General features: G+C 39.6%; 1 protein-coding gene across 27 annotated transcripts in view; it reads right to left on the bottom strand.

The window, feature by feature from the left end:
* Positions 1-26,881, bottom strand: part of kcnma1a (potassium large conductance calcium-activated channel, subfamily M, alpha member 1a) — a 140,058-nt gene that overhangs the window by 58,798 nt on the left and 54,379 nt on the right. For 22 of the 27 annotated variants that reach the window (XM_077613534.1, XM_077613535.1, XM_077613520.1 and 19 more), the window contains exons 4-9: positions 14,885-14,978; positions 13,082-13,193; positions 7,604-7,679; positions 6,951-7,026; positions 5,808-5,978; positions 3,648-3,739 (exon numbers count right to left, since the gene is read on the bottom strand). In XM_077613534.1, the coding sequence (XP_077469660.1) occupies positions 3,648-3,739; positions 5,808-5,978; positions 6,951-7,026; positions 7,604-7,679; positions 13,082-13,193; positions 14,885-14,978 (621 nt within the window). Of the gene's footprint in view, positions 1-3,432; positions 3,525-3,647; positions 3,740-5,807; positions 5,979-6,950; positions 7,027-7,603; positions 7,680-13,081; positions 13,194-14,884; positions 14,979-26,881 lie in introns of all 27 variants that reach the window. The other 5 variants (XM_077613513.1, XM_077613515.1, XM_077613527.1 and 2 more) reach the window with 1 other exon arrangement.

The following is a 26,881-nucleotide window of genomic DNA, read 5'->3' as shown; positions in this document are numbered from 1 at the left end:
GATAGAAATGTACGTTCATGAAATTTGGATTCGGTTTTATTTCGAATATCAAAGACGTTTGAGCTACGAGGAAAAGGAACACGAGACCGAAGAGGAGCAACGGAGACGAGGACAAACAGAGGAACCCGGCAAGCGAGGAGAAAAGCAAACAAACAAACAAAAACAAACCCAAAAAAGCAAGCCAAATGCATTCGAGAGCCTCCGAAAGGGAACGTGGCGAACCGGCATTCAAGGTTGCGGGAGCGGACTGAAGATCAGGGCCAGAGCGGCGTCGAGACAACGGAAAGGCGGCGTGAAGAAGCCACGGAAAGCCACGGAAGCCACGGAAAGCCACGTACGGGTCATGCCAGAAATAATGCAGCCTGACCAATCACGTACGGAAGAGCATGCAAGCGAGATGGAATGAGAAGGATCACCGATGGCCGCCAAACTTCAATCGTCACCTCAACTAACAGAAGATGATTTGGACATTGAAAAATAAGATCCAGATCTTCATCCGGTTTATTGCAGAATCTCTCGCATGTCTCCATTAGCCAAATTTACGACTTTTTCCAGAGTCTCTATTCTGAATTAATACAATTTAAAGGAGTCTTCACGGCTTTCCTGTTCGGTCCAGACTAAACTAAGCCGGGGGCAAATTTTGGCCTGCTGGGAAGTCAAACCGGCTAATTCCGGTTTCGAAACAGAGAGACAGAAGAATGTTTGGACGCGAGTAGGTTTGTTGTCAAATCCTGGAACTGCAACCAAACAAGAAAGCCAACTACAGACTTTCCTGGTGTGAATAGGAACAAATTTATGTAATTAATCCTTGTATATCTGTAATATTTACCATATTTTCCACACTATAAGTCATACTTTTTTTCCCGTTGTTTTACCGGGCATGCGACTTATGTCGTTTTTTTTCACTAACAAGTTTATGTTGTGATTTTTTTAACCTATAGTTATACAGAAAAAAAACTGTTGATATTTTGCATTAACAGGTGCCTATTTTGTCTGCAAAATTCAATTGTGTCTGTTATGTTTTACTGCCCCCTGCAGGTCTGGAGGGGAAGGCGCGAATATTTCTGAATGTTGAAAAGATGACTTCTTCTGTTAGTTGAGGTGACACGGATGATATTCATTTTTATTCATTAATTCTTATTAACCTGGGAAGTATGTATTATGATGAATCAAAGACAGTACGGAGAGCAGAAATAGAACACAAGCTACAGACAAAACACTTGATAAAAGAAGCGACCCGATTAAGAGTAAATCGTAAGGTTACACGGAAGGAACGAGAAAGAAAAGCACAGCACATCAATGACTTGAGTAGTCGAAGGGCCGCACTCAAAAGGAAATGATCAAGATTACAAGATTAGGAGATTATTTTGGGAAGGAGGAAAAATGCCAAAAATGTTCAACGCCAATAAATAAATAAATCAGCGAAAGAGAGAGAATACAGATAACAAAAAAAGGCCTTAAGGCCTAGAGAGAGTATTTTACGGGTCATTTTCCTGCATTACGTCATCTACAAGCAATTTAGCAATGGTTTTTAAAATGTGGTTTTTGGTGGGATTATAGCTTGAAAATTTAAATACAGTGGTACCTCGAGATACGAGCTTAATCCGTTCCGGGACTGAGCTCGTATGACAAGTTACTCGTAACTCGAGGTAAAGTTTCCCATTGAAATGAATGGGAAACAATTTAATTCGTTCCAACTCTCTGAAAAAAACACCAGAAACAGGATATTGGATTGAAAAAAAATGTTTTATTTCTTATAATTCGCCATATATTGACAAAGTAATAAATAACGAGTGGTTTAATAGAAATAAAGTGTTTAATCTAACTAAAATTGGCCGGATTTCGCCGAGGGGAGAGGGGCTTCGTTTTTTTTTTTCCTCCACAGAACGCACTCGTAAACAGAACAAACACTCCACCCTCACGTTCGCTATCGATGGGCTGTTTGCTGTCGTACTATTCCCTTCAAAATATTCCGAAAATGATGCACACAAATGTCCTCACAATCGGAGAACGCACGACCACTTGCCAACGAGCAGCAAGCAGTCTTATCAGCGATCGCCCCGCTGCTCATCTTCTTCTTCTTCTTCTTCTTCTTCTTTTTCACCTCAGGCGCCTGAGGATTACCCTCAGCAGAGCTAGGGCTGCCACTGGAACACGGATAAGTTCATCCAGGGAGTTGCCCAAGCCGCGATGGTAGCGTTCGGTCATTAAGGCCGGACAGCGGAGCCATAAGTGTTCAGACGACTCTGTTTCCTCGTCGCACAGGCGGCAGCGATCCGAGTCGGATTTCTCATGGGAGCTACAGGGGCGCTGGCTAGCGGCTCCTTTTAGCTTGTAGCATCTGTGTTCGCGTCCCATCGAACGGCGCCTATGATAGAGTTGCTACCGGGGATACTTTTGCGAGCACGAGTATACTTCATTACCCAGAAAGCCCTCTTTTCACCGCGCATGCGCGTTGTGCGTTTCCTGGTCTGAATAGCTCATCCGGTGCTCGTAAATATTGTTATACACGAAAGATATGCCAAAAAAAATGCCATGGCAACCTGGTTTGGTCGCATCACGAAACTTTGACCGCATCACGGGCGAATTATTCGATCGAAATTTCCCCCGTAAGACGAGCATTCCGTATGACGAACGGTCGTATGACGAGGTACCACTGTATATATATATATATATATATACATACATAGATACATATATATATATACATACATATATATATACATATATATATACATGTATGTATATATATATATATATATATATATATATATATATATATATATATATATATATATATATATATACATACATACATATATATATATGTATATATACATACATATATATATATACATACATGTATATATATATATATATATACATACATATATATATATACATACATATATATATATACATACATATATATATATACATACATGTATATATATATATATATATACACATACATACATATACACATGTATATATATATATATATATATATATATATATATATATACACACATACAGTTATTACATTATAATTTTATTTACAGAAGCTAAGTGTGCAATTGACAGTAATTAATGACTAGGACTCATTTTAAGTATGCAAGTTTTCTCTCTCTTTCTGGATTTTCTGGTTAAATATCACATTTTATCTGGAATTTTTTTCCAGCGCGGCCCTCCGCTGAGCTCAAACTGAGAAAGCAAGAAAAAAAAGAGAAGATGGCAGAAGGCAAGAGCGTGAAGCCGTCAAGCGGGGCGCCGTGGCCGAGGTCTCCAGTCACGCCGTGTGACGTTTTCGGGGAACTAACGGGTGAGAAAAAAACCTCCCCCCCTTCCCCGTGACTTTAACGTTAAAAAACAAAAAGGGGGGGTTTCTCCCTGGGAGTCACACAAGCACACCTTGTCTGCGTTCCAACTTACTTTCGGCCTCGTGTCGAGTTATAACTCCCTCCGTATTTCTTCCGATTAAGGATGAGAGCAGCAATTTCTGGCACGTAGCGAGCAAACATGGCCTACATGCATGGAACAGAAAAAAAAAATAGAACAAAAGGCATGCAGAGAGGGTTCCACCGCACACAGAGAAGAAGAAAAAAAAAAAACAGAAAAAAAACAGCAGAACCGTCTGGAATACTTACTTTCTCCCATTAACCGCACTATAGGTACCGCCATATTTCTTGCGGTTTCCTATTAACTCTATGATTTCAGGGACGTAGCTGGCAAACATGGCCTAAGGAGAGGATAGAAGACACAAGAAGAGGCTAAAAAAGAGACTAAAAAGCGGGTGAGAACCCACCCAGAGAAATACCACTTGAGTGGAACTCCAGAAAAGCGGGGGGCCGAAATTTGGGTAATTGGATCGCGGCGGATTTTGGGTTTTTTTTGTGTTTTTGGTCCGGGACTGAATGTTCCTTAAAACCTATGTGCCATGTTTCGTCCAACAAACACAGATGAGTGGGCAGGGCGATTCGAGTAGGCCTTCCCGATGTCCCGCGGCGGCAAAACACATTGACGCTCATTTGGCGGTGCTGGGAGAATGAGCGGAATGCCTTTTGCCGTAGCTACGCTAGTTTCCCTAAAAAAAATGGCGTCGGAGAATGAAGTCATGGCGGAAATAGATGTTTGAGGTCAGAGGTCAAAAGAAAAATAATGCTCGAGCTATCACGTTCACGCAGCTTAAATTGGTGGCGGTATATTTGAACTGATATTGATATTTAACAACTCGGGTGTTTAAGATATTGATTTGAGTGGACTGAAATTCGCTATATGGCATACTTGGGGAGAAAATGTATCTTTGTTGTATACAGAAGAAAACAAGTCAATGTTGTTTTTGGTCAAAGGTCAATAAAAGGAGGATGAATTTGGAATCATTTGTTGTTATTCAGGTTAGTTCAATTCCAGTGCTTTTTTATTCCTTTGTTGATTTTATGGTAGATGTATATCATTTCTACCTTCACAATGTTCCTGTACATTTCAGTTTTTAATGTTAACAAATTATTATAGAAGAAAACAAGTCACAGTTGTTTTTGTGATTGGTCAATGGGAATAAAATGGTGATGAATTTGGAATAATTTGTTGTTATTCAGCTTACTTCAATGCCAGTGCTTTTTTAAAATTCCTTTACTGATTTTATGGTCGATGTAGTGTATCATTTCTACCTTCAGAATGGTCCTGTACATTTCAGTTTTTAATGTTAACAAATTATTATAGAAGAACAAGTCACTGTTGTTTTTGTGATTGGTCAATGGTCAATTAAAGGATGATGAATTTGGAATAATTTGTTGTTATTCAGCTTACTTCAATGGCAGTGCTTTTTTAAAATTCCTTTACTGATTTTATGGTCAACGTAGTATATCATTTTTACCTTCAGAATGGTCCTGTACATTTAAGTTTTTAATGTTAACAAATTATTATAGAAGAAATCAAGTCACTGTTGTTTGCTTCATCCTCTGACCCACTTTTGTGTTCAGACTCGTCTCGAGATAAAGACAACGTGTCTGGATTTCGGTTTTACACCGAGTCCTTTATCGGGTCCTCAAATTCAGTTTCAACTATGCAGAGGCAAACCATCAATTATTTTCATTTTCATTTTTTTTATATTATCTTGCCCAGACGTGACTCTTTTAAATTACTTATTTATGCTTTTATAGAGAAACACACACCACTAATTTAGTTATACGCAGTTGTGCATAATGACAATAAAGGCTTTTTGACTTGACTATGTACAATTCCAATTGTTATAGATCTGTTTATCTTTTATTTTTCAAGACTATTTGAAATGGTTCTATCAATAACTGGACTTTAACTTGAATAACGTAAATCGTTTGCGCCCGGAACTGGAATAAATTAACCTCTGACTGGACCCTATGTTTTATTTATGCATTGGACTGTCGCCGTGGTAACAGTCAGGTTGGCCTAAGCCTCATCTCCCTTGCCCCTGTGTTTGTTGGAATTATGGGAAGGGACACAAGAGGGAGGTCCTGAAACCGCGACTGTGAATATTAGCAATATCATTAGCCAAACATGAGATACGGCGAGGGGGCGGGGCCAAGGGAGCACGGAGTAATCACGCTACACAAGAGACAAGAGGATAAAGAGGAGGTTAGGGACAAAAGACAAAGGTTTCCCGTTAACGGGGTGCTAGCTATCAAAGTATGGTTATCTTAGCATGGTTGTCATGGAATAAGTCTAAGTAGCGGGTTTATGGGGGGGGCAGACAGGTTTCAGGTTTTTAAGGTAAGAATTTGGGGGCGGGGGGATAAAAGGGGGCGGGGAAAAGAATTGAAATCCCATTTTACCAAACCGCCAAGGATGAAGAAGACCATGAAGAGGCGCCCCAAGGTGGTTTTTGCATAGACGTCCCCGTAGCCCACCGTGGACATGGTCACCATCAATAAATAGACGCATTCCCAGTACGAGAGTATCTGGGAGTTCTGGAAGTCTTCCCAAGGATCCCCTGAGTTTTCCACCTGGGAGCAAAAAAGACAGGGAGGGACACCATTGGTCGACAATTCCTTAATCGTGTGGAAATGTCCTCTTTATTGGGGATATACTGATCTTATGCTGCCATCTAGTGGACGGCTTTTCATGACACATATTGGGCAAATAGTACAATTCTTTTCTTTTCTTGTCTTCCAGTCCCCTGAATATAGCATAGCAGTCATGAAATATCAAATAAATATGACGTTAATATAGCCCAGGGGTCGGGAACCTTTTTGACAGAGAGAGCCATAAACAATTCATATTTTTTTAATGTTATTTCTTGAGAGCCATTCTTGGGATTGAAAAGTAAAAATATATGAAAGTGGGATTTTTTATATTTTATGTGATTTCATCACTTTTAACGTACAAAAAGTCTCTGAATTCTTTTGACAACATTGTTATGATGTGGCTAATAAATCAGTATCAATGATGTCATGCATGTAGAAGAGTAATAAAACACAAAATTATGATTAAAGTAGGGGTACAGGTAGTGTCGACACACCAGTGACGTTCGGGACTCAGTTCTCTCACCAATGATTTCCATATTTTACCTCACAGGTTAGTGGAGAGCCATATGCCCCCATGGAAAGAGCCACATGTGGCTCCCGAGCCATAGGTTCCCTACCCCTGATATAGCCGATACCGTGTATGAAATGAAGATTTAATGGCATATTAGACCAAAATAAAAAGGAAAGGAGAGTTTGGTTTTCATCATTTCTGGGCAAATTCATGCAATATATTCAATAAAAACGTTTTTATGATTTTTTTTTATGTCAAGTTGTCTTATAGTCTTTAGTCAAACAATTGTAATGTTTATTTTAGAGGTTATTTGGCATCCTCTTTAAAAGGATTGGATGTCTATTCTCGTGAGTAGCAGTGAATACATTCAAGGGGATTTTTAAAAATTCTAATCTGTAAAAAAAAAGTCGTTTTATTCGTCATATGGCATTTTTTCTTACCAAATGTATGAATCCGGCAGCCGTGAGCCACGTGCTTATGAAGATGGAACACAGGTTCACCAACTTGATGGAATTGCTGAGGAGAAAACTCATTAAAACCTTAACCATCTCAAATCTACAACAAAAATGAAATCGATTTATCAATCATTTCTTCCAAAAAATATATCAAATAGAGTATTTCTACTTATAATAATTCCAATATTTGAACAATCCCTCAAACTTTGGCATTGACATTTAGTAAACATGAACGTTTACTAAACACTCAACACCAAACTGAAGTACAATTAACACAAATATAAACATATATATTTCTTTAATAAACCTATCATTTTATTTACAGTGAACTAATTTCCACGTGAAACCCAAATTGATCCACTCACTTCGATCACACTGAAAATGAATTACATTTATTTGCATGTTGTGCACACCAAATGAGAATTAAATCATAAAAAATGATCGTTATTAGGCATAATGACAGCAGAAAAATGAATCACTATGAAAGCCTTCATCAGAGGCTAATAATTAACTTGTCTTTTATCGTAAGAGACTCGAACGACAGTGTTATGGAATAATATTATTTAAATGACTGCGGGAAATCGGGGGTCATGTGACGTGTCTTTGATCATGTGGTGGGATTGCGAGGAGAACGTTACCTTGTTTTTAAGATATTCAAAAACTGCAAGATTTCCGAGAACTGGATCAATCTCAGCGCTCTTAGGAATCTTAAACCTGCGACACACAAACAAAGGAAAAGACATGTTCAAAAAAAAACGGACAAGAAGGGGCTTTTCCCATTAACAACGAACGCAACAATGACTGATGATGTCATCTTAAGGGGAATTCATTTTTCTTCATCTGGATTCTGGACCAATGAAAAGCTCACGGAAGATTATGGATGACGCAACACTTATCTTCTTGCCATTTCCATAACACGAGGAGTCATGTGATAAATTCAACATTGTGTGTGTGTGTGTGTGTGTGTGTGTGTCTGTGTGTCTGTGTGTGTGTGTCTGTGTGTGTATGTGTGTGTGTGCGTGTGTGTGTCTGTGTAAAACGTGGAAAAGCATATTTTGCACCATTAATGACAAGAGGTTTATCAAGGAACACATTTTGCACCAATACAAATTATTTTGTAAGTATACTCAAATAGGCACCATGTTTTTTGGACTACTATATGTCACACTAGCCAAAGAATACATATTTTAAAGTGGAAAAAATAGACAGTCTTCGCTCGAATATCGCAAAAAAAAAATTGCTATTAATTATTTAAGTTAGTTTTTTTATGTTCAAAGAAATGTGAAAATGCACGCTGAAAATCGTAAGCGGGAGGAACTTTTGCTACTAGGACTAGGGTTAATAGGGGTGACCCTACTTTGTGATTTTTCAATTGGCGCGGACATGTTTGGTCTACATTAACCGCCATATTCGAGGGATTACTGTATATTTATAAGTTGCACTGGAGTATAAATTGCATTTTTGGGTGGTCCATTTTGAATTAGACAAAACCAGAACAAACATATGTTAAAGCAACAATATTAAAATAGGGAACAACAGACTAAAAAGGCATATGTTAACATAATATTGCCAAAAATAACATAACAGGCTGTTAATAACATTTACAATAAAATAAGTCTCACTTGAGTGGAAGTTTCGGGTCCACCCAAACTATCAATAAAGTGCAAGTTCTAGTCTAGAAAATATGGTAGTTATATTGACTCATGATATAATCATAGATATGGTAAAATTTACATTCAAAAATTGGTCATTTTTCGATCCATATCTCACGATAGATGCGTTTAGGCACTTTGGGAAAGTGTCTGAAATTTCTAGTTTGCATCATTTGGTGACATGACCACTGAGTGGCAGTATATTACAGGAATGAAATATTAAAAAATAAAAAATAAATCCTCTGGGGTCTTTTTTGTCATTCTATACGGAGGATTAAGAACAATATGTGTTGCTGCCCCAGTTTCCATTCAAATACCCTTAAAACATTACACAGATGGTGTTTACTATTATGGGTTACCATTTACTAAGTGGAATATCATCAGGTTATGTCATTATTATTAATAATTATACAATGTGTGGCATATTGTGCGGACTATAAATCGCACTTTTTTTGTCATTTGGCTGAGCCGGCCACTTCTGTTTTTTTAATGTTGTATTTTTTAGGTTACAGTTATCCATAAAACTGTTCATATATATTATTATTATTATTATATTACCAAACGCCTATTTTGTCTGTTATTGTCTCTTTTACAATTATTTTAACATAAAAAAGCCAATTTAAGACACTCCGGAGCCACCATTAAATTAATTAACCTCCTAAGACCTAAACTTTTGCAAGGCATTTCATTTTTATTTTCTCTTTGATAATAATGTGATGTCCACAGATGTGGACGCCAATTGATTTGACGTTGATAACTGTCAAAAAAGATAATTTACCAATCCCAATCAAAGGTTTTGCTCCATTTTAGTTAGTATTGCCTCTCATTACAGATTTATAATAAACAAACCCGCATAAAACAGGAATATTTCTACGAGTATTTATGAAGAAAGAGCGGTCTTCCTTCCCACGTGTTTTGGAGCGTGCAAAAATGTGGACAAAAAATCTCAATGAACTTCCGGCGCCTGAGGAAACACGTGCGCCCGTATGAGCAAAATCTCTTTGCCAAAGCCTTTTGTACACACGCCGTTTAAACACACACACACATGCACATGTCAGATGGCCAGATGCTCATTGAGAAGAAGAAAAAAAACGGGAAATAAAGGCTTTTCCGGAGGCTTCATCGAGGCTTTGCGCGTTCTGGCACGGCCCGGTGCACCGGGGTCCTTTTATCAATCAGCGCTCTGCTCTGCTTCATCTGGGATTATGCGGACCCGGCTGGGATTAGGGGATGATGTCATGCTCAAAACACACTCCGTGTCATTCATATTGAAAGCATGGCGTAATCTCCCTGTTTTTTTTATCATCCATGATAGTATTTAAGGTGGCTGATGTGTAAATACCGCCGGGAACTTCTTTTAAGCGGGCAAAAAAATGCACCGTGTCCACCAAAAAAGGACTGGATTGGAATTACGGGTGTCTGAGAAATGATGTAATGACGATTTTCAAAATAAAACGAAAAGAAACACTGTTTTGGGGGCTTTCCGTTAACTTTAAGATTATGTTCCATTCAAATTGTTTTAAATGTGCGTTTTACAGCATGTACAGACTTAATTATTAAACTAATTATGGTTAAAATTGGTCATGTAAGTAGAATACAAAAGTCACTTTTTTAAAACCCTGTATAAAAATACACGTGTATACTATGATGACTATTTCAACTATTTTATAAAATATTTCTATGGCACCAGACATAAAGGAGGCGGTATCTAGTACTCACTAATAAAACTATAAGTTTCCATAACACCTTACAATGATGAAAATATAATTATGGCCCGCACATGAAGCTTAAATGGAACTAAATTGACACCAAATGGAGAAAGTGACTTGAATTAACTGAGGGCTCAAAACCGGATATGTTGGAACTAATGTAGAAAAATGAAGAGTAGTACATTGATATTTTGGGCTATTTTGTTTCTTAGTAACTCATTCAATTCCACGTACTTATATTATTGGCCACTGGGAGGCAGTAGTGAATTACTTTATGGGAGTCCGCTTCTTCTTCCCTTTACTGCTCTGCCCAACACACCTCAATAAGAGCATTATGAATTCATCGCTTCCATTTACAGAAACCAACATGACGGAGAATTAAAAGCGCACTCGCCGTGGAGAGTTAGCCTCCGCTAATCTCGCCGCTCTCGAGGGAGCGACATCGGTTAAATCGGTTCAAGTGCATTATTATTTTTTTATTTTTTTTACCTGACCCGTACATTTGCAGCGCATCTCTCCCTGACACGCCACCTTGCAGGGACGGTACAAAGAGGACAACCTGGGGAATGTGGCGCCAAAATGTGCTAATGTTAGCATGAGCTACACTTAACGGGGGTCTATTGGAAAAAATGCACAACAGGAGACCAATTTTTTTTCCTGGTAGTCATTCAATAAACAAAAGTATATAAATGTACGATTACTATTATTATTATTAATGTTGACTAGGCGGCATGGTGGTAGAGTGGTTGGCATGGCCGTCTCACAGTTGTGAGATTGAGGATTGAATCCCTGGTGAAAGGGTGTCAGACTCGGTTGGTTCGCGGGCCGCTTTAACGTCAACTCGATTTCACGTGGGCCGGACCATTTTAGACATAATATTTAGATTTTTTTTTCATAAATGGATTAAAAGAACTGGATTAAAAGCCCTAAATATTCAGTTTTTATAGATCTAAAACAATCTTTAGTTTTGCTTTTTTTAAATATATTTTTAGATTGTACAAAATGATTTTTGAACTAAAAACACAGAAAAAAAAGATTAAAAAATGACAATTATTGATTTAAAAGGGGATTAAAAATCACAATTATTGATTTAAAAGGGGATTAAAAAATGACAATTATTGATTTAAAAGGGGATTAAAAATGACAATTATTGATTTAAAAGGGGGGAAATCAGGAAATGTAATATACATCTATACTCTTCATTTTAATTTGATCCTAAAACAGAAAGTCGGCACTCATCATTGACTTTGCCGGGCCACACAAAATGATGCGGCGGGCCAGATTTGGCCCCCGGGCCGCCACTTTGCCCTGGTGGGTTCCCACCCTCCTACTTGGAGTTGATATGTTGCCTGCGTGGGTTTTCTCCGGGTATTCCGGTTTCCTCCCACATCACCAAAACATGCACGCTAGGCTAATTGTAGGCTAAATTGCTACGAGTGATTGGCTGTTTGTTTATTCTGTACCTGTTCAGTTACTTGGACATACAGAATTGTAAATCTGAATACCTATTTAATGCCGTATAATCATTTTAACGTGACATGGGTGTGTTTTGGCACTCGACTTTGTCGCTTCCACCGTCCGAATATGATTAATGGCGATTATTCAACAAGCAAATTAGGATTATAAAAGCCACACATTACACAATATGACCTGTACATTATTCACGACTCCTTTCAAAGCCACCAAAGCTTGAATATCAAGCGGGGTTCGGAAGGCCTCATTAATATTCCCGAAGCTCTTCGCCCGCGCGCCGGCGGATATACATACTGATAATTTCATAAGAAATACTTTGCCATGGTTTACGAAGCCAAAAACGTGTGCGCCCGTAAACACGCACTTGACTGGCATGCCAGCAGGTGTTTTGTTACATTCTCCTGGCCACGGTCACATGAGATGTCCAAGTCGACGTACGAGGAACAAATAGTTTCCGCAGAATTCCCGCACCCGAATTTTGACTCATCTTGGCGGCCATTTTGTACAAGTACCGCAATGCAGTGCAGGTTTTGAAAAAGGATGTAAAGAGTCACAGGTAATTTTTGAGGCGGCCAATGTCGGTCAGGAGTCAGAGCGCCGTTTCAACGTCTTTCATCACCCTCGTCGAGGGCCCGTTGCGGTGATTTTCTAAGGGGGAGGGGCCACGCCACCTTGCGTGGTGATTTACGTGACCATCTCGAATTCATGACACGACTTGAACTCCCGCTGGGATTCATTAAACCCGGCAGAGATGAAATAAATAAGTAACTATCGCTCACCACCTGAGCTTCATAATTACACACCAATTAGGAGATACGATTGGTGGACACCATTGAAAACAGGTGTGTCAAAATCGGTTGGCTTCATGTCAACAAGATGATCATGTGGGAAGGACCACTTTATGTAATTATGTACTTTATTTTCATTTTGCAGCACTTCTTTGTCATTTTAGGGTACCGTATTTTCACAACTATAAGGCGCACCACATTATAAGGCGCACCCTCAATGAATTATTTTTATTTCCATATATACAACACACTGGATTATAAGGCGCCCTGTCTATCGTATCTGGCCCATAATAATAAACGTCATTTCATTTTAAGGGGTTTTACGTTTTGCAGGGTTGATTTCGTCTTTAACGGTGAAATTGCGGATACGATCGGTCATAACTCGAGGACTGCCGGTACAGTTTTTCCTCCCCATTAGAACCATTGCTGCACACCCGCGTCTCTTGAAATACCCGAGATTTCTTGCCACTTTGTTGTGTGTCGTGACGACTCACCCAGCCAGCTCCTGTTCAGGTAGACGGAGACGAAGACAGGAGGCACAGTGAAGAAGTCCACCACGGAGTTGACCTCCAGCCAGAACCACAGCTTGTCGTTGGCCGCGATGAACTGCGAGAAGAAACGGGTAAGCTCCAATGGCGAAACAGAAACACCTATGCTCGCAAAAACGGCGTCGATTGGCGGTAGGGATCATAAGGAGCTCATTTAGGAGGTCGTTTAGTCGTTCGTTAGGACATCAGACTCGCCAGAAGACTTATTTGGCATGACTTTAAATGAGCAAGATGGTGCTACGGTGGTTGTGCGTGTAGACATAGCAATGATAGCAAATTTGACACTGCAATATTTAAGAAGCGAGTCGGCTTTTTGTCTTTGAAATAAATCTTACGTAAAAGTACTTTTGTAGTTTTATTTCAGTCTCAGCACTGCAAATTATGATCTTGCACCAAAACACCATCACGTCCTTCGTCACTTATATCTCACTTAATTTTAATTCTATTTACCGTATTTTCTCGCGTATTAGCCGCCTCCGCGTATAAGTTGCATCCTTAAAATGGCCTTAAAATCGTTGAATTTAACGATTTTTCTCGTATAAGACGCCCCGTGATTAAAAATGTTCACCTCCATATTCATGGTTTTAATAGGGAGTGCAAATGTGTTACTTTGAAGGGAAAATCTGAAGAAAAATCATCACAACTGGTATTTCGGAGATATTTTATCAATCGAAAGGGTGTTGCCTGCACGTGGACAAATTCAAAAAGGAAGTCATGTGAGCAGTACAACCAGGAAGTGTGTGTGAAATTTGCGTTTTATCTGTTTATCTTTTGGAATAAATGACCGTATCGGCTGCATTGTCTTACGTTATGGCAGGTGTCAAAGTGGCGGCCCGGGGGCCAAATCTGGCCCGCCGCATCATTTTGTGTGGCCCGGGAAAGTAAATCATGAGTGCCGACTTCCTGTTTTAGGATCAAATTCAAATGAAGAGTATAGATGTAGATTATATTTCCAGATTTGCCCCTTTTTAAATCAATAATTGTCATTTTTTAATCCATTTTTTCTGTGTTTTTAGTTCAAAAATCATTTTGTAAAATCTAAAAATATGTAAATAAAGCTAAAATAAACATTGTTTTAGATCTATAAAAAACTGAATATTCAGGGCTTTTAATCCAGTTCTTTTAATCCATTTATTTAAAAAAATCTAAATATTATATCTAAAAAGGTCCGGCCCACGTGAAATCGAGTTGACGTTAATGTGGCCCGCGAACCAACGCCATAACGCAAGGGTGTCAAACTCGGTGACACCCTTGCGTTATGGCGTTTGTTCTTTGTCACCTTGCAGTTTTGTGCATGTCAAGTTTAATTTATGCGCATATAAGCCGTACCCTCCATTCAATCATCATTTTTTTGGGCGACAAATGCGGCATATATGCGAGAAAATACGGTAAATCTTTTTTATGACTAAGTATTCACGACAGCACTTTACGGTGACGCTTTAAACGACAATAAAAGTATTCAATTAGATACAATTGCGGGATATTTGCGGGTAACGTCCTACGACTGTAGCGGCGTGGGGAAAATCCACAAAGACCCGGCGGGATCACGTCACCGGAGCCTTGAAGCGTGTATTTTTTCATGGCTCAAAGGATAAGCAGAGATGCTAAATGAAGTAGCAACCAGCTTATCGTGGAGGTATTTGATATTACAGCCGCGCCAAATGTGTTTCCACGCTTTGGGCAGAAGGCGACGACAGCGGAAGAGAGCGAGCGGCGTGATGTTGACCGAGGTGGATGGCAAAAGCTTACCCGCAGACCGAAATAAAGGAGGAAGAAGACATTGAAGGCCATGTCGATCTGTAACGTGAAGTCGTCGTAGAAGTTCTGGCAGGATTCTATCGGGCTGCAAAACAGAAAAAGGACAAACACGTTATCTCGATACTTGAGAAAGTGTGTTTTTTCATCTCCTATGGAGACACCTTCACGGGTCGGGTAATATAGGGGAGAAACAACGTGATAATATAATAAAAAATATATGATATGGTTGTGTTTGTGTGCTGTTAATAAAGGAATGGAAATGTACAATCATACCTCTACTTACGAATGCCTCTCGGTACGAAAGTTTCAGGTTACGAATTTTTTTAATATGCAAATGAGTGACTCGAGATACGAAAAATATCCAAGTTACGAAATCCCCCAAAAGCAAATGCCTTTCCTTATCTGTTATTTTATTTTGAATTCCCCTTATTGAGCAATTAAAAACTACAAATCCAACGTGGTACATATTTTCACGCACACACACAGGGCACACGTAAAAGTCTAAAATGTACTACAAAGTGGACCGCTTTCGCCCTGGTAGAACGGGCCCTTGCCGCCATTTGGTGAACAAAAATGGGTATTACATCTATAACGGCCGCGGAGGGAGATATTTCAGGTGCGCAGGGCACATTTTCATATGCTTTATTTATTTTAAGACATTAATAAATTATTTCCTTATAATTTTCTGTTATTTTTGTGTGTTTCCTCACTTCTTTCATGCTAAATTGGGACACTTTGACCAAGTTAAAAGGGTTTAGTAGGTCGTTGTGTGAGGACTGTGGAACGAATTAGAGAATTTATATATAAAGGACACCTCTACTTACAAATTTTTCAAGTTATGAAAAAAGTATTGGAGCCAATTCATTTTGTAAGTAGAGGTACGACTGTATTTATAATATAGAACAAAGGTGTCAGACTCAGGTTGGTTTGCGGGCCGCTTTAACGTCAACTTGATTTCACGTGGGCCGGACCATTTTAGATATAATATTTAGATTTTCTTTTTTATAAATGGATTAAAAGAACTGGATTAAAAGCCCTGATTATTCCGTTTTTTATAGATCTAAAACAATGTTTATTTTAGCTTTATTTTAAATATATTTTTAGATTTCACCAAATTATTTTTGAACTAAAAACTGAAAAAAAAAGATTAAAAAATGACAATTATTGGTTTAAAAGGGGGAAAATCAGGAAATGTAATGGACATCTATACTCTTCATTTGAATTTGATCCTAAAACAGAAAGTCGGCACTCATGATTGACTTTCCCGGGCCGCACAAAATGATGTGGCGGGCCAGATTTGGCCCCCGGGCCGCCACTTTGACACAAGCGATCTAGAAAATACGCTAGGTTTGCTTAGACGTACGAGTATTTTCGTTGCCGGCTAAATGAATTCCCATATTCGCAGATTTGCAATATTTATTCAAGTGGGCAATGCACGGAATGATTAATTGGGGCAAGGCAGCAATTAGAGCGCTGGAAGAATTGCTCAATTACGTACAAGCGCCACGCAAAAAGAAGGAAATGAGCCCGTCGTTGTCGGTGGCTCGTAAAAAATCTTGCGAGGCATTTTTAAAGAGAAAAAAAAATTTGAGTGGGGGGGATATTCCCCGATATGACAGATGTTCCACTCAGCAGAATCTCCCGCGTCGTCCTGGGCCGTCAAGAAGGACAGCTGCTAACCGGGTTTCTCTCTCGCAAATGGCAGATGTTGATAAATAAGCGGCGGTGTGTTGGCCCCGTCGTAATATCCATCCTGGTGTTTGCCCGATGATAATTAGGCATTAGCAAGTGGGCATAAAAAAAATTAATCCTGGGCATTAAGTATCCCATTCATCACTTGGATGTGCATTTACAGTCATTGACTTGTCAGGAAACACACACACAAACACACACACACACAGTCCGTACATATAACATGAATATGCATTAATGCTATGGGAAATGGAAAAAACATTATCGCATATTTTTTTAATCATTTGCTGAAAATCTCTTCTATTATGACAACTTTTGAAAACTCCATTTCTTTTTAACTCACAGGATTTTTGGGGGACTTTCAATCTGCTCTGATTTGATTTACGATATGTTTTGCCGATATGATCCAATACTGATGCCAATTTGCTAATGACATTTTTAGACCGGTACAACAATGTAAGCAGTAAATGACAAATCATTTTTTTTGTATTGAAATCAATTCTTGAGAAATGCTCCATTTACAAATAGTTTGTTTTTAATATTAAGAACAGTAACTCTAACCTGAATCATAATATTTTGATTTTATTGTTGTATTTTTTTTATTTATATATTATTTATAATTTATCATTATTATTTATTATTATTATTTATTTATTCATTCATTTATTTATATATTATATATTTATATATTATTATATATTATGTATAATTTATTATTATTATTTATTTATTTATTCATTTATATATATATTTATTTATTTATTTTATTATCTTATTTATTACCTATTTATTTGTCTAAAATTTATTTTCCTGTGTGTATTCTCACCCTCTTGCTACTGTGACAATGAAATTTCTCGAATACGGGGTGAATAAAGTTATATAATCTAATCTAAAAACTACAGTAATACCTCATTTATCGCAGTGAATGGGTTCCAAGACTGCCGCAATTAGCCGCCATGTAGGGACAGTTTTTTTTATAGTGTCTATTTAATATTATTTGAACTCCCGAACTTAGACATTTCCCTCTAGTGGCCAGCGAAATAAACTCAATTTGTGATTTTTTCCCCCAATGTAAGTAATTGTTCGTACACTATAAACTTTTTATATCTATTTGGCGAACTCCCGAGGCGATCCGTGAAGTGGCGAGGTACTACTTTAATTTACACCTGACGATATGACGTAAAACTTAACTATTTGTTCATTTTTCACGTTAAAGTGTAACTTAACCGATGTAAATAGATAAACTCAACAATTAAGGTGGCATTGATTTACTGGAGTAAGGCCGGTTTTAAGATTGACAGTTGGACGAATGAGCTCGACTTCGCCATTTTTTGTCATCCGTGAAATCGGACGAACGAGCCGAGGGGACGTATTGCTCCGAGATGATCCGCCTTCTAATTCGCCCTGTCCCGAGGACTGTTCTGCTCTTTAAAAGATGACGAAAAAGCCGCGCCCATGTCCAAGAAAATTAGGACCGCTGGCGGCTGTAATGTTAAAAATAAACACTTTGATTTGGTCGCCAGGCAAATTCATTGTGAGGCGCCATCAGATTTCGCGCCGGCGTTCATTCCAGCGCCTTCCCGAAAAGACGATTCCATCGACGCGCTTACGTTTTCAACGACGGGGTCCCGTGCCCCGAACCAATGCGTTTCCGCCGCCATGCCGTTGTATAAATAGCGCGCAAACACACACAGATGGCGCACAATGAAGACACCATTTTGGAGTGGTCGCCGTGACGGCGTCCCCCGCCCGCCCTTGGGCTGGCTCTGGCCTAATTCTGACTAACCGCTCATCTCCAGTCATATGACCCAAAGCGTTCTCGATAACCCGGGCGAAGGCAAGGCGGGCTCGACTGGTCAGTCAGCTTGACTTGACATCATAAAGAAGCGCCGCATTTGTCGATGGAAAGCTTCAATTTGGGAATTATTCGCCGTCAAATGACGTTAGGGGCTTAACGAGGGGGAAGAACGCATTTGCACAAATGGACTGGGACGCAGTGGTGTGCCGTCTCTGCTGGCCTAAGAAATATCTGAATCACAGACCGATGTTAATTATATTTTGTCCATGAATACTTATGAAATAATTCCAAATTGTCTGTTAGCTTACTTTCCCCCTGGTTGCACTGCTTCCAGATGTGTTTTCATATTGAAGCATTTAACCAATCACATTTCAGTCATTATTTGTTGCCAGGGTCAGAAATCTGCCTCAAGGCCTTCACAATCAGTTCTGCGGGCTCTTCTGCATGAAACAAGCATCAATAAGACTGTTGCTTCAACCAATCAGAATTCGATTTGGTGACACCAATGCCTTCTTGCAGGCGTAGGGATACGTCATCGCTTTCACCAACTATGATTGGCTAGTGATAGAGGACTAGCCAGAGCTCGCAAACTCTATTTAGAGCGAGCTGCACAAGCAAATATATTGTTGTGTTGATTTAAAGCCATTTTCAAGACGGAATATGCCAGAAATACGACAGGACAGGCTCAACTTTCAGCATTAGCTTCGATGGCGATAGAAAAGAAGGAAGAAAGAAAGGAGGATGATAGTGTGTACAGTTAAAAAGGATTTTTGGTGAGTAAAATATGGCTATATTCCTAAATAATATTAAAATTGTATGAGGTTATTATTGATGATTTTTTTTATGTGCCGCAGCTGTAGCTGCAGTAGAGGTTTTATAGCCATAAAATATTTTTTGGGGGTTGGATTGATTCCGATAGCTGAACGCGTCACTAGAAAATTCATGGACCGCCACTGCTGGGACGCCATCCAAGGACAAAATAAATGAAACATCCGGTCATTGGTCTGTTCATCAGCCGACTGAATGGTCGCAGTTTGGTTGTCTTCCGAAGATGTGATCGGAAATCAAGCCCGATCATTTTTAGAGAATCAGAACTGCAAAATAAAGATCGAAACATATATTTTCAAATATTAACTCAAGTGGTCCAATCAATTATGACCGGGCATATTTTTGCAAGTCCATTCATCTGATTTTGCGGGTGTGCCGATCACCCCCTAAAAACTGTATTTAAAGAGCGAAAATAGCGCAACAGAAGCCCTCCAATTAAAAAAACATGACAGAATGATTGCATAGTTTCATTCCGCGTCAGTGTTTCCAACAGGAAACCGCGGTAAGACAAGACAAAATCCGGGTGTGAGTGTCACTTCACACCGCACAATCACATGGGATTGCTGCCGGTGTCTCGCGGAAAATAGACTGCGGCCCAACGGGGGTCTTGTTACCCCTTTTGAGCCCTGGCACCGCCTGGGGGGGTTAACGCGTGGCGATGGCAAGGAAATAGACGCGCTGAAAGAAAGGACCAAAGAAGGGACATGGCGACAGTCATGGAACGCCCGGAATCGGACGCCGGCGTCTGTGGACAAACGCCCGTGTGTCGTCTTAGGCTGGAAATAAATGGGTTTAAAGCTCGGGAAATGCAGGGGTATTCTATAAAAAGCTCACGTTTGCGGTTTATACACTGGTACTTGGACTTAAGAAAATAGTTTGTTCCAGAAGTGGTTTTGTAACTTGGATTTTTGGGATGTAGAAGTGTATTTCTACTAGCCAATAGGAGGCCGCCGAGGTTTTAGAAGCTAGCCAATGGGAAACCAACACTGCTAAGACAAAAAAAATAAAATACCGGATTCAGGATGCCCGGGTTGATGTTTGATTTCGTTTGTGGTTTCGTAACTTGGATTTTTGGGATGGAGAAGCGTATTTCTGCTAGCCAATAGGAGGCCACCAAGGTTTTAGAAGCGAGCCAATGGGAAACCGACTCTGCCACGATAAAAAAATAAAAATACAGGATTCAGGATGCTCAGGTTGATGTTTGAGTCCATTTGTGGTTTCGTGACTTGGATTTTTGGGATGTAGAAGGGTATTTTCTCTAGCCAATAGGAGGCCACCGAGGTTTTAGGAGTGAGCCAATGGGAAAAAAATAAAAATACAGTATTCAGGATGCGTATATACGCTCGGGTTGATGTTTGATTTCGTTTGACGTTTTGTATCTTGGATTTTTGGTATGTAGAAACGTATTTCTTCAAGCCAATAGGAAGCCACCGAGGTTTTAGGAGCTAGCCAATGGGAAAAAAAATACTGGATTCAGGATGCGGGTTGATGTTTGATTTCCTTTGGCGTTTTGTAACTTGGATTGGTTTTGTATCTTGGAATAAAGAATTTCCCATCAAGGTTTTTTGTATCAGCATTTTTGCCAACGAGCCAAATATAGAAATTTCGGTTCAAAACAAAACCCGCTACTCTCCGTCCAACCCTCGGGGACGCTGCCCGTTTGTAAATCCCAAACCGACGCACAACCATTTGCATACGGGACACCCGGAGGCGACGCCGTCGAGCTATTTCGGAACCGAAAACGTTTCGTCACGTTAACCTCCAAAATCGAGACGTATGGAAATCCCGGTTTGAGGACGTAGGCCCGTTGCGACGCTTTAAAAATAGCCCCAAATTCCTGGGATGAGACAATAGGCCTTCCTCTGCCCTCCGACGACCTTGACGAGCGGCGGGACTAACGGCCGGGGATTTTGCCGTCTGAAGCCCGATGCATCAGCGCTAATGAATGTTTTGATCGGCGCACCGCCACCACCCAAATTGAAAGCCATTTGGGTGTAATCAGTAAATGTCTCCTGGAAAGAGCGCCGCCTTCTAAGCGACTTAGCGGGGGAACGCTGTCTGCGATGCTAGCTTGCTATTTGAATAATTCACTTAGGTCAAGGTAAAAATAGCACCTGCAAGGGCGACGGATGAGTACACAAACAACCAAGGAGAGACTATAAAAAGAACCGTTTTTAAGTCGACGTACAAGACGCTTTTATTAATAGGAAAAGCTTGTGAGCAAAATTAAAATAGAATTCTCACGCGCACTTTAATAAAAGAAATGATCCGCAACCAAGAAAACATTTTTTTCACGATTTGCTTTCTCTTTCATACCTAAAAATAGATTCGCAAGGATATGTATAACATTGACGGTATATTGGTTTAAGGTGGCACGGTGGATAAGTGGTTGGTGCGACGGCTCGCATTTCTAAGATCGGTGGTTCAATCCCCCCGGTGGGTTACAACCTTCCTGTGTGGAGTTGATGTTCGGGTACTACTACTCCCACATTCTAGAATATTCATGCTAGGCTAACTGTATGCTAAATTGTCCTTGGCGATGAATGATTGGTTGTTTGTCTCCTTGTGCCCTGCGATTGGCTACCCAAAGTTGGCTGGGATCGGCTCCGGCACCCCCACAGCCTTGTGAGGATAAGCGGGGGAGTAATTGGATGGATGAATAAATGATTTCTGGTCATTAAAAATAACGACAGACTAATATTTACATCCTCACAAAGATTTAAAACAGTAATTATTATTTTAAATTATTGTTTACTAGTTTCTGTGCTACATTTTCTCTTTTGTTTTCCTCAATACTACTGTTTTTTTTTCTTTTAGAGATCAGTTGTGATTTAAAATAATGAGTACAAATCCTAATAGGAAAAAATAGCTGTTAAATACATCTTGGATGATTTCATTTCTCAAAATTAATAATCAAATAAAAAAGCTGAGTCGCTGTTTATAAGAGCAGCCCCTGCTGTGTTTACTCTTTGTACTAAAAATAGCTTTTTCCTCTGCATTGTGGGATACGAGGCCTCCTCCACATTGCCATGGTGACTTTGTTATCCCCCAAAAAATAAATAAATACATAATATTCAAGCCACTGAGCGCACAATTGCGGACTGACTCGATTAATTAGCGACACAGATCTTTCACCCGCATTTTCCAGCAGGCCGTTTACATTCAAAAACACAAAACCAGAATGTTTCTGAATTTCGGTTTAGTTTTGAGGCTGAGAAATGCGCTGTGGCGGTTATTCTGGGTTCTCCAGCTTACTGTCCCCCATTTTCCAGAACCTGGTCTGGGCCACGGAAGGTTGTAAATCACAGGTGTGAAACTAAAGAGCCCATTTGGCTGTGTGCATAACTTGAAGTGGCCAGAAATGTAAGCGCCTCACGCCGTAGTCACATGTCACGCAAGTAACCCAATACGCTTGGGCTCAGCTTCTGGGTGGTGACAGGCTTTTGGCTCAATGTCAAATGTCATAATCATTTTTTTTTAATGGCATCAACTCAATGTGGTCCACTACAGCCCTGTTTTGATTGGCCCGCAGCAATTGTTGAGAAAATATCATTGAAAATGGCCCACGCAAGAAGCTTAAATCCAGCCAACGTTTTACGTCTCGGGTTGAACACTAGATTGACCTTGTCGCTTAAATAGCACATTTAAATGAGCTGAGGAGGGTCAAAACCTGAAATTACGTTGAAACTAATGTAGAAAAAGATGTTTTTCATGAGTAAAAAGATGCTTTTCATGAGTGAAAATATGGATTTAAAAATATCTTTATATTTTGGATTATTCGCTACTGTTAACTCATTCCCTATTTTTGACAATTATGGAAATCCTATCCATTTCTATTGTAAAGATTGAGAAATCCAGTGTAACCGTTATTGATGGAGACAAATGACCAATCCCATTGGACTGGAAGACTGGCAGCAATGAAATAATCATCAATTGTAGCCAATGAGTTCATACTGAAAATACATTTCAAAAACTGTATCTCATTTTGATCTGATTCCAATCAGTCTATTCGACAAATAAATTTCAAGATGGCTCTTGCAGACTGGGAGATTAAAACAAAAGTTTAAACACCCCTGCACTCGTGGGTCGAAGCTCTTTGTGGGCGGTGCCATTCCGCTCTGACGTCATTTCCAGGTACAGTAATCCCTCGATTATCGCACTTGACGTAGACCAGACATGGCCGCAATAAACGAAAAACAGGGAAGTAGGGTCACCCCTTATTAAAAAAAATAATAATAAATTTTAATTTTTGTTACTTCAGTGTTGAGTTCTAGTAGCAAGATTTTCATATTTTTATGAACATTAAAAAATAAAAAGTAAAAAAATCCCCAGAAATCCGTGATGTCGCGAAGCCGCGAAAGTTGAACCGCCAAATGGTGAGGGATTACTGTATTTCAAAAGAGGGAGTGAATTCTCTAATTTTTATTAACTTACAAACAAAAAAATACTTAACAAAAAAAGATTTCCCCCAGAAAAAAATATGCGATATAGCGAACCCATAATATTCGAGGGATTACTCTACTATAACCCCCCCCGGAAGGAGGTCCGTATTTAGTCCGGCCTTCGCCTCCCCAAATGGTGCTTTGGCCTCGCCCCGCTTCTCATCCCCATTTCTCATCTTACCCCATTAATTAGTCACGAGAATCCCTCTCCGCCTCTGCGATGACATTGGTTACGTGCTAACGATAGAGTTACAGCTGCAGGTTTACGTGGCCTCGGACCGTGTCCGGATCCGTTTCGGCGCCCCGAGCTCAACGGGAGCGAGGCGTAGAATACACAAGCGCGAGAGAGACGTCCCTTTAAGAGCAGCCAGCGGTCACTTTGTCCTACATTTATTTTTATTCCTTCCATGGGAGCACCCGAGAGAAAAATAATGGCGAGGGGGAATAAACAAAGGTGTCAAGACGGTGACCGCGCTTGGACACAACGTGTCCTCCCGTCGACAATTTCTTCACATAAGGTGTCAGCGGCTGAATTCCAACACAGATCGGAGGTAAAGCAGCTCTCCGCCACCATAAACAGACTTGACGATGACAGCTTGTGTGCCAAGTTAATAAACACAAATTAAACAAACAATTAAAGCCTTTGAAACACAGACTACCTTCTATTTAAATTTGTCGTGGTGTTAGGAAGCTTTTTTTCGGTGTTGACAAAGTCATAACAGCAAAAAGGAGCAATTAGCAAAGATAGAAGATCCAAGATGGCGGCGCGCACGGGTGCAGTGGCTCTTTGCTCTCCAGTTTGGTGTTTTGTTTTCTCAATCTAAGCGTTATTTACTCACCAATTTCGTTATATGCAGTTGTGTATGATGACAATAAGGCTTTTGGTGATTTGATGATGATAAAGTCTATGTCTGAACTGATATAAGCGGAATAGAAACACCAATTAGAAGTTGTACTGGAGTATAAGTCGCACTGGAGTATAAGTCGCACTTGCCAAAGAATACACAACGAAGGACGAAAAAAAAAACATTTAACGCACTGGAGTATAAGTCGCATTTTCGAGAGGTCGATTTTTTATTTCATCAGAAATCAAGAACGAACATACGTTAAAGTAACGAAAGTAAAACAGAACAACGAGCGTCTGTTAGCATAACAGTTTTTCAGATAACTATAGCTTTTTAAAAAATGCATGTACGGTAATCCCTCAAATATCGTGGCTTCACTACATCGCTGTTTTTTTTCTAGGGAATTTTTTGGGGGGGTAATTACATTTTTTTTGGAAGTTCATAAAAACGTGAAAATCCATGCTGTAATTCGCAAGCGGAAGCCACTCCCCCAGTCCTCCTGAAGTAATAACAATAAATAAAAAATACTACTTTTTTTTTTTTAAATAGGGCGACTCTACATCGTGGTTTTTCGTTTATCGCGGCCATATCTGGTCTACAATTAACCTCGATAATCGAGGGATTACTGTATAAGTCACACTTGAGGATTGGTCGCCCACCCAAACTACGAAAAACCAAAAAAAAGGGTGACTTATAGTCCAGAAAATATGGTCATTGAAAAGCGCTGCCGGCTGTCCCCTTGCTCTATAGAACAGCTTTGACTTCATACAAGCGCCATAGCCACGGTTAAGATCGAGCGCCCCCTAGTGACCGAGTCGTCAATATTTCCAAGGATAATGACAAACATTCCAAGTGTGTGCTACAAAGTCTTCCATCATTGATTTTTCCTCAGTTCTTGTTAGCGTTCGCTTGCAACAAAGTTTAAATGAGCTACTCTATTTTTAGCCGCAGAATGAGAGAGTTAATTGAATTATGCCCGAGGTGTAATGCCACTTCATCTTCTTCTTCTTCACGCATCCTCGTACACGCCATGCCTCACGCCGGGAAAATGAAAAGTCAATAATTGCCTCCTGGCGGATGGCGGAGAGATTGAACAAAAAAAGTCGCTAAGGAAGGAGACGCGGCTGTGACGGACAGCCGGTGTGTAGGTGACAAGTCTGGGTGATATTGCACAGACATTTGCGCTCCCCTTAAAAGACGCATTTTCCATTAGCTTGATGAATTCCGCGTGGGATTTCTTTGGCTAGCTGGTACACATCAAATGCAACATCACGCAGTTACATAAAGTATTGGACAGAAAACCAAAAACGCATCACCGCTGTCAGATATTTAAAAAAAAACACAAACGAACAAAAAATACTGTTAAATATGCAGATGCCACCTTAGTTTACAAAATCGTACATCACAAAGCTCCTACTCCACTGCAAGATTTTGTGCAAAATATAACAACACGTCAACAAGGGCTGGCTCTAGAGGTGACTGTGTACAGCACATGTGTCAAAGTGGCGCCCCGGGGGCCAAATCTGGCCCGCCGTATCATTTTGTGTGGCCCGGGAAAGTCAATCACGAGTGCCAACTTTCTGTTTTAGGATCAAATTAAAATGAAGAGTATAGATGTATATTAAATTTACTGATTTTCCCACTTTTAAATCAATCATTGTCATTTTTAATCCATTTTTTCTGTGTTTTTAGTTCAAAAATCATTTTGTAAAATCTAAAAATATATTTAAAAAAGCTAAAATAAACATTTTTTAGATCTATAGAAAAATGAATATTCAGGGTTTTTAATCCAGTTCTTTTAATCCATTTATTAATAAAAATTCGACATATTATATCTAAAATGATCCGGGCCGCATGAAATCAAGTTGACGCTTGATGTACAGTAATCCCTCGAATATTGCGGCTTCACTACATCGCAGATTTTTTTCTGGGTTACATTTTTTTTAATTAATTTTTTTTGTAAATTCTAAAAGATGTGGAAATCCATGATGAAACTTGCAAGCGTAAGCCAATCCCCTGTCCTCCGCTTGCTACTTGGACTCAGCACTGAAGTAAAAAAATAAATATATATATATTTTTTTTTTTTTAAAAATAGGGGTGACCCTACTTGGCAGTTTTTCGTTTATCGCGGCCATCTCTGGTCTACATTAACCGCCATAATCGAGGGATTACTGTAGTTCCCTTCAAAGAGAGCGCTAAATTAGCCAAAGCACCTTCTCTCTTCATACCTGAAACTCGATACCAATTAGCATATGTAAACTCTGGGCCAATCATCTTAAAGGCTGGCTTTTACATGAACAACATTGCGATCACAACGCTGTCTAAAATGGTGCTTCTTGTGCGTGTATGTGTCATCGTTTGCCTTCAAACTGCACAAGGACTA

This window comes from Stigmatopora argus, chromosome 11 (assembly GCF_051989625.1).
Source record: "Stigmatopora argus isolate UIUO_Sarg chromosome 11, RoL_Sarg_1.0, whole genome shotgun sequence".
NCBI lineage: Eukaryota > Metazoa > Chordata > Actinopteri > Syngnathiformes > Syngnathidae > Stigmatopora > Stigmatopora argus.
The sequence above is the reverse complement of the archived record's forward strand: the minus strand, read 5'-3'. Positions and strand labels throughout refer to the sequence as shown.